We start from the raw sequence: 9,372 nt of genomic DNA on the forward strand, positions 1-9,372 counted from the left end.
AGAAGAGTTTTTTTTTTTTTTTATCTCTAACCTATTTTAGTTCCTGCATCACCCATCTGTTTCCTCTGCCAAGGACAAGAGACAAGAAGGATCAAAACAAGTAGACATGACACAATGCTGCAGAAACCTTGAAAGAGAGCCACCTCTGCCCCTGCCTGAAGAGAGCTTCAAACTTGAGAGACATCAGAGCCAAGAAGAAGAGTCCACCCTCCTCACCAACATTCACCTTCTTTAACCCCCAAACCCCATCCAGGTCCTCCTCTCCAGTCACCCTTTCACCTTCCTCCCCCCTCTTGGAGTTCACTTACCAGATGGAAGAGCTGGTCACTGCTGGGACCAAATTTACCACCCTGCCCTATATCCCATTTTATCTCCCGTAAACCCCTCCCTCAGCGTCCATCTCCATCTCCTCTTTTTGATGATTTTGCTGAACTGCTGTCTATAATCTGTGTTGACTTTGACTGTGTAGTTATTGTTGGTGATTTTAACATCCATGTTGACAACCCCCAGAACAGAGAGACTAAAGAACTGTGTGTTCTTGATAACTATAGACTGACCCAGCATGTGACAGGGCCCTCACACACTCTGGACTTAATCATCTCCAAGGGTCTGAACATTTCTAAGGTTGTAGTGACTGATGTTGCTTTCTCTGATAATTCATGTGTTTTCTTTGAGAGTGCTATGTCTGTGCACACAAATGTTCAAACAGAGGTAATCACAAAACGATATATCACTGAAAACACCAGTAAAATATGTATTCAGCCTTCTCTTCCACACCTGCCCTCTCTTGGGTCTCAGTCAATGAGCTTGTTGATAATTACAGTTCTAAAATTAACAAATGTCATTTATGCCATTGCACCCACTAAAGTGAAGGTTGTCTCTGGTAAGAAAAGATCTCCATGGAGAAATAAAACAGTAGTCAGAATAAAAAAGAGAGTGTTGAAAAGCTGAATGCAGGTGGTGAAAAATAAATCTCCAGGTTCATTATGACATCTATAAAGAGAGACCTCACATTTATAATTTGGAACTGAGAAATCCAAGGTGGTCCTTCTTCTCTGACATCATTGCCAAAAACAATAATAATGCAGGTGCCCTGTTTGCTACTGTCGACAGGCTAACAAACCCTCCTGTGTCAGTAGCCTCTGAACTTCTATCCACCAGGGCCTATAATGAATTTGCCTCCTTCTTCGCTGACCAAATTAAGAAAATTAAACAAGCAGTCAGTGCCTCCATATCAGGTACAGAGTATGTGTTGTCCCTGTGTCCACTTAAAATCAATTCAAGTAGTATGACACAATTTTATCTGATCAATCATAAAAACTTGCAGGACATTATACAACATCTGAAATCCTCCTGCTGCCTTGATATTCTGCTACAGGCTTTTTCAAAAATGTTTCTAATTGCAGGTCATCAGATCTTCTACAGATTGTCAACACTTCTCTTCTCAGGTTTCTTCTCACAGACTCTGAAAACTGCCATCATCAAGCCATTCTTAAAAAAGAACAATCTAGAAACGTTGCTAATGACTAACTATAGGCCCATATCAAACCTGCCATTTTAAGTAAAATCACTGGAAAAGCAGCTGAACAACTTCTTGGCAACAACTGTTTTAATGTCTTCCAGTCAGGATTTTGACCACATCACAGCACTGAGACTTGCTCTTGTTAAGGTTTTCATTGACATCCACTTAAACACAGACAGTGGCAGAATTCAGTCTTAGTATTACTGGATCTCAGTGCTGCATTTGACATGGTTGGCCACAACATATTACTAGACTGGAAAAATGGGTGGGACTTTCTGGAACAGTTCTAAACAGGAATTAAAAGATTTATGTCTCAGCAGGATTTGGGAAAACTTGTCTCGTTTATCTTCAGTAGACTTGACTACTGTAACAGTGTTTTTAAAGGTCTCTCTAAAAAATCAGACAGCTGCAGCTGATTCAGAACACTGCTACTTGAGTCCTCACTAAGACTAAGAAAGTGGATCAAATCACTCCAGTTCTGGGATCTTTACTCTGGCTTCCTGTCTGTCAAAGAATTGATTTCAAAATACTACTGTTGGTTTATAAAGCACTGAATGGTTTAGGGCTAAAATATATTTCTGATCTGCTGGCACATTATGAACCATCTAGACCTCTCAGGTCGTCTGGGACAGGTCTGCTTTCTGTCCCCAGAGTCGAAATTAAACATGGAGAGGCAGCTTTCAGTTTAGATTTTTTTTTAAATCAAATTTGAGGCTTTTGATTAATATCTTGCACTGCACTGTAACTTTTACTGTTTTGTATATCTTATTATATTTGAGCTATTTTAGCTTATTTTTTATTTTCTATTCTCTTAACTCATTAATAACTATTTCTAATTGTATTTAAATGTCCTTTTATGATGTGTTTCTTTTGCACTTTGTCTTAAAGCTTTTAATGTTTTATGTAAAGCAGTTTGAATTGCCTTGTTGTTGAAATGTGCTATATAAATAAACTTGCCTCTAGCTTCAAATGCTCCACTCTGTTCACCAGCTAGTTACCAAGTTTATGTGCTGTTTGGTTGCTGAGCAGGTAGTGTGCAGTTGGTTTATCTGAGCTTTTTCACTGAAAACAACTGCTTACTGCTGGAAATGCGATGATGAGAGCTGTGAGAGTGAGCCAGAACCAAAACAATGAGCTGAAAGATGCTAAAATGCTCTATAGAGCTGAGTGAAACTGTAGATTTGATATATATTAATACATCAACAATGCAGCTTTATTGGGCCATATCCAGCCAAAATAATCCAAAATCAAAACAAAGCTCCACTAAATCCAGGTGGTTCATTAAGATTAGATCATCAATCTACCTCTGAGGCTCAGTGTCAAGTCACTGTAGCAGTAAGAACTGGAGTCCCTGGTTGTTGTGGCTACTCTGGTCTGTTAACAGGGAGCATCTAGAGTGTTAACAGTGGGCTAGAAGCTCTGTTTTGGTATTGAGGTGCCTACAGCTGAACTCATTCTGTCATATTAATATAATTTGCTTATCAATTTCATCATATTTGTCCCTGTCTCCATCATACTATTTTATACAACCGGATGTTGTTTCAGCAATTCTGACTAGTTTTGGTTGCTATCAGTCAGCTGTGTGTGGCACTATGTGGCTAATGCAGTGTAAAAAAGAAGAAAAAACTGTGAAAATTGTCAGATCATGGAAAATCTATTTGACATGAGACACTTGGATTTATAATGCAGTTTTGGACTGAGATACAGTTGCAGGATATACTTCAGATTTTACCTGATAAACAACACTGTTATCTGTGACATTCCTTAAAATGACTCTATGTTAAAACGTCTACCATTGATGAACTGCATGTTCTATCGATTTGCATGCACAAATTATTCATTCAAGAGCATGAATTACTCATTTGTGCACACAAATTGTTCATTTGAGAATATGATTTATTCATTTGTACATACAAATCACTTTTTTCTCCATGACTAAACAAAAATGATGATAATAAATTTTATTATTTACATGTATGAATACCTACCAATAATATTTAAATGTTAATCCTACTCACTTCACTTCACTTCAGTTTATTTGACAGGCATAGAAAAGACTGATAAAAGAGATTGAATTAAATAAAAATAAAACAATATATAATGAAACAGTAACAACAACAAGAACAAAAGGATGAATATGACAACCTACAGTATTCAGAAATAGCTAAAACTCGCCTTCAAACTACATTTTGAACAGTGCTCATGTCACCTGTGTTTCCTCTTTTCTCCTGACAGTCTGTGTGTGTGTGTGTGTGTTTGTGTTCAGGTGAGGAAGGCAGATCCCTCCAGACTGGTGTTCATAGACAACGCCGGCAGACCACAGCAGTCCGCCGACAACCTCAACTTCAGGCTGGTGGAGGGCATTGATGAGTGAGTACAAAGTACTATTTTAGAGCAGCAAGATGCAAATTTGAGATATTTTTTGCTTCTCTCCAGCACCCAGATTCAATAAATTACATCATGCAGTGTCAGAAACTCATTTTAGCTCACAGCAGGCAGAAACAATGATGTAAGGAAATGTTTAAATAAAACACATCTAACAACATATTTCCCTGGTGAACAGCTTTCAAATCAGCAGCAGAGAAACGTCCACTAGAAGCTTGTTAGGGTTTTTGTTACAATGTCTGTCTGATTAGATTAGTGTGCATTCAATTAGCCTGCTATTCAATATGCTGAATGAATCAGGACTGATAGAAATTCCCCTTTGTCTGTCACTTAGGATTACTAAGCCGCTCCATAAAATGCTCTTAAATGTCTTAAGCCCGGACTTGAAGCTGAATGGAAATAGAATTTTAAAATCTGGTATTATTTCTCATCACTGAATAATATTAAGCAAAACAAAACGGAAATTGGTTATTTTCCAGAGAGTGACTCATTCAGATGCTTCTCATTTGAACAGCTTTTTGGACTGCCTTGATAGAAACTTTGTTCTAGTTTTAGTTTCTAGTTTTCAGATTTTTTTCTGTTGTTTGCATGAAGTGAAAAGGAGTTGTCCAGTTCCATGATGGATGAAGTCATTGAGGAGCAGCAGATCAGAGTCATGATGACATCTTGTAAGAAAGGATGTAACTGCATGGATACCTTGTGAAGCAAACTGCTCATTCTCAGGTGTTGGGAGGAGTTATTGCAGGCTTCCAGCATTAGAGGGGGCTGTCCTGGTGGGCTCGGGGATTAAGTGCCAACCATGAATCACAATGTCCCCATTTCATGTTCAGCTGAGGACTTTTGTTGCATGTCATTCCCCATCTCTCTCTCTCACCTCATTTCATGTAGTTTTACAAAAGGATAGAAGACAACTACAGTACCAGTCAGAAGTTTGGACACATCTTCTCAATCACAGAAAATGTGTCCAAACCTTTGACTGGTATTGTACATCAAAAAGTCAGACTTCAAAAAGACTTCAGTAAAAAGTAACCTTTAAGATCCCCTCCAGACATGTTTCAACACATATAAAAATACCCTGCTTTGACTAATAAATTGTGTTTGACGTGGTTTTTCCACAAAAGTTCAATTACCCTGATTAAAGTCTGTTCTCAGTGTTTGTGCACTGGAGGCTTCAGGTTTCCACATCACACTTACGTAAGTTGCATACTGGACCATGATTTACTCCAAAGAAATCATGCTTTAGGTACATTCCTTAAAGGAGGGGGACTTCATATTATGTTTTCTGCACTGCCAATGGCGAGTGGAAGCTAAATATTACATATTGAAGAAACTAAAAGCAGGAGTTTAAATCAGTTCATTTTCAGATTCTGGGTCAATTTTGCTTGAATATGGCAACTATGGTGCAGTATTTTGTTCTCAGTTGCTGTGTTAAAGCATTCTGCATTTGTTACAACCCTGATTCACACCTCTGACTGGCTTCTTATCAATAGCAACAGCTGCTGAGGCTCAGGGGTATTGTAATAATAATGATAATATTGTATTGTAATAGTCAGAACCAAAACTGACAGAAAAAAAAACATGATTTATCAGAGAGCTGGAGTCATTTAAACTGGTTGCCATAACATAAACCTGTTGTATTATAGTAAATTATGCAAGAAACTGAGGAATTAATTGCCATGAAATATGGCATGGATATCTATGGTCTTTGGGAACCAGATGACCTCCTGGCCTTCCATCAAGTGTGCTAAGTCAACAACAACATTTTTTGGGGCTCTGATGAGGTTTATGACGGTGTGACATTCAGTAAGCTGTCATGGTTACTGGAGGAGTATTTTTTGGACCTCCAGATCTTACCTCTGTCTTATCTTACCACCGTTAATCCAGAAGTTCCAATATTACTATGTAATTTTCTGCAGAATATAAAAATCTAATGTGCAATTCTAATGAGATTTGCTGAGTATGTTAATTGTCTCCCAGAGGATGAATCCCTTTTTTATTATTGACAGTCCATAAGCTTCCATCTAGCACCTTCCACCCACGATATCTCATATATTTTTCACGTTACATTAAGCAGTTTTTAAATGTGCCGTACAAATAAACTGTATTAATAGTACTTTTATTCCTGCTGCTAGTAAGAGCAACATAGTCTTGTGGAATGTAATGAACATCTCAACCTCAAGGGTCTGCTAGAGGGGCTTTACACATTAAAGGGATTGTTTTCTTTTCTAAAAAAAACAGTAATTGAAACTAAATACAGCAGATCTAATGCTGTTTCTCTCTCAGATTTCCAGAGAAAGCAGTGTCGGTTCTCCAGTCAGGCTGTCTGGAGAGTCTTCTTCTACGCTCCTTGTACTCAGACAGGGAATTCTGGGACAGCCAAGGCGGGGGCAGCGGTCTCAGGCCTCTCATTCGCACTGTGGAGCAGAGAGGGAAGATTCTCCTGCAGCACATCAGAGACAAGAAGCTCCGGCTCAAGCGAGACCTGTGACTCAATTTACCAGACCGACCGGAGTGAAACCTTAACACATCCTCCAAGATGATAAGCTGATGTCAAGATGAAATTTGCTCTGTGGGATGAAAGAGAGATAATGATGCAGTAAAAGAGGCTCTGAGTGAACATAAACCTGAGGATTCAGCTACTTCAGGAGGACAGCAGACGAGCTTGGATGTTAAAGAACTGTGTATATTTACAGTGGCCACCTCAGAGCACATGGGCTAGTCGTTTACAGAGTTTCAAACCCAACAGTGGTGAGATTATGTCTTAAAGTACAACCGCAATCACAAAAGTCATCCCAGACAAAAGTGATTCTAAAAGTATTGTTAATATTATTTTTATCACTGACGGGAAGGAAAAAGGATCTTTGGATGAATCAGAAATGCTCCTTTAATCCCCAGGCCTCTGTGTGGGCGGGCCTGTGTGTGTGCTTGATTGGCAGATAAGCAAGCAAGGGGAACACACTATGTCGACAAATGTCTGCTGATAATTGTAGCTTTCAAGCCGAAGAAAGACGGTGGTATTGAAGAATAAGGACCACACCATTTAGCATCTAAACTGACTGATGTTTACACTTGAGGGTCAGTAAGTGCCATAGCTGACTAGCTTGCAGTCTGCAGTTAGGAATGCCCTTTACACCGGGGGATCTGTTTGTTTTTGATGTTTTTGCAAACATTGATTAGCCCTTGTTGTGTGGCAATGCAGTGCAGTCAGGCTTTTCTCTGTTAGCTTAGAACAGTGATATTTACTGCTTTATGCAAATATGTTTGAAATGAAATTTCATTTGATTTTTTGCAAAAAAAGAAAAAAGTTCCTTTTTTGACCCACAGATCCACAGCACTCTGATGGATTAATGCACACACAAGACACGCTGTCATGAAACAGATGTTTTGTTTTTCAAAAGACAGCACAGGAGATGTACACTTTATAATAAGGTTTATTAGTTGTAACTTATGGCTTTATTAATGGTTAATAAGTCATTTACTAATACTTTGTCCATCAGGCCCAAGCTAAGGACAATTGAATAATAAAGTCAGCAGTTGTAAATGTTTCCTCATTGTCTCATAAGCCATCAACAAAAGTTAGTCATCTGCATTTATTATAATAGTTCTAGTTTTTTTTTAAAGAATACAAAGCCTGACCTGCTGTTGGAGGATAAACACCAACTACAACCTGGCAACCTATTTAATGGCCTATAACTGGACTAAATTATTTATCAACCATTAAAAAATCGAATCTACCAACATGTCATTTACAAAGGAGAGCTGCATTCTGTGTAGCAGAAAATAAACATCACTACAGATTACAGTAAAGACATATGAACATTACCACCAAAGTGGTGTCTTGAGGTGAAGTGTATCTCATTAAGCCCGTTATCATTGATGCTGCACACAGAGGACGAGATGGTTCTGCTTTAGAAACAGCATCAAATATAAACCTCAAGGTAACAAGTGTGGCAGTGTGTTCGCCCTGTTGGCATAAAACAAAATACATGCAAGCTTTCATATCCAAAATGTCTAACTCGCACTAATCATTTGATCATCTGCTCCAAATGTAATACCCCTGTAGCTCTGTCAGTTGATAAGTATGCTTGTCACTCCAAATATATTCATGTTCTTCCATCTGCACTCTCCAACATCTCACCAAATGTCCCCTCACAGAAGGGAAATGTGAGACAAATTATTTCCCCGCTCCTCCACAACAGCCAAGTGCAGATTTTTCAAGCAATATAGGGGAAAAGAAGCACAGTCTATCTTTTTCTATTTCAACATTTTACTAAGAGAGCTTGCAGCAGATTGAGTGATTGATTTGAATGTCTGTTTTTATGAGATAAGCTGTTCTGCTTTTAATCGAGGGATTAAAAATGACTGTCAGCAAATAGCTTCTGGACTGGGTCCTGGAAGCATTTCAGTAAAAATGGACCAAATATATAAATATATGTTGTTGTTTATTTTTTTATTCTTCTTTAAAGGCACTTCTTTAAAATGCCTGTCCTTGCACATTGTTGAAATGCAGCAGTGTACAGAAGCAGAAGATGAAAGAAAAGGGATGAAAACTGGATGAAAATCAAGTGTCATTAGGGAAGGAATAGAGCTGAGGCTTTCTCTGTCGGAGCGACACATTTCTAAAGCCGAACTGTCACAAACATTCTTTTGGTATTTGGGTCTTGTGAAAAGCACAGATGATATCACTTGAAGCTGTTTTATGCCTTACCCACTCCGAATTAAAATTCCAGTCGTATTGGTAGTTCATGGATAAATTACATTTTCTATGGCTCCCTCTTTCATCACTGAATAAATGGCTCTAATGAGAAATGGTTCAAATGTGTGATCCTCTCTTTATCCCCATTTGATCTCTCTTACATTAAATGCTTTTTTGCTTCTTTTTTTTTTTTTCTTCGTGTGTCAAACCACCAAAAGCTTGTGTGGCCGCTACTGGTTTTTATACTGCATTCATTTCTCTGCTTCTAATTTAACACATTTTTGGTCCAGCTCATTAAGCCCCATCTGGACTATAACATACTTAATGCATTCATACATACATTAGAAAGCCTGCATACTGCACTGCTAAAGGATAACAGGATCATGAGAAACATATGAATTATCCAGCATAAATTACCATGCTAGACCTGAAGAAGCCCATTCGCTTGGAAAATGAACAAGTGTAAGAAGCACAGAGAGACGGTTGATGTAAACCTGTTCAACCGCTGTTTGACATAAAACGGTAGGCAGGATTTTATAAATCTCACTGCCATGACTCCAAGGCTGCCTACTGCAACCCCCTCTGCCAAATGTATTTTTTTTTTTCACAATTTATCTATTCAGATAACTGTTATGTTATATATTCTCTGAATATTATTCCACTACATGAAGATCCCAATTCTGTTTTAAAGCCTTCACAATGCCAGGAATACATTTTTGGTAAGTAACACCCCTTCACTGTATATTGTCTAAATGTGACCAAGGTCCAC

The 9,372-nt window shown here is 38.4% G+C and overlaps 1 protein-coding gene across 2 annotated transcripts in view; it reads left to right on the forward strand.

Annotated features, from left to right (window-relative positions):
* gask1a (golgi associated kinase 1A) overlaps window positions 1-8,704 on the forward strand; it is a 63,723-nt gene extending 55,019 nt beyond the window's left edge. For both annotated transcript variants that reach the window (XM_042425212.1, XM_042425213.1), the window contains 2 exons: window positions 3,789-3,892; window positions 6,191-8,704. In XM_042425212.1, coding sequence (XP_042281146.1) covers window positions 3,789-3,892; window positions 6,191-6,395 — 309 coding nt within the window. In that variant the 3' untranslated portion in view covers window positions 6,396-8,704. The remainder of the gene's footprint in view (window positions 1-3,788; window positions 3,893-6,190) is intronic.
* The last annotated feature ends 668 nt before the right edge of the window (window positions 8,705-9,372 follow it).

The sequence above is a fragment of the Thunnus maccoyii genome, chromosome 10 (assembly GCF_910596095.1).
Source record: "Thunnus maccoyii chromosome 10, fThuMac1.1, whole genome shotgun sequence".
Taxonomy (NCBI): domain Eukaryota; kingdom Metazoa; phylum Chordata; class Actinopteri; order Scombriformes; family Scombridae; genus Thunnus; species Thunnus maccoyii.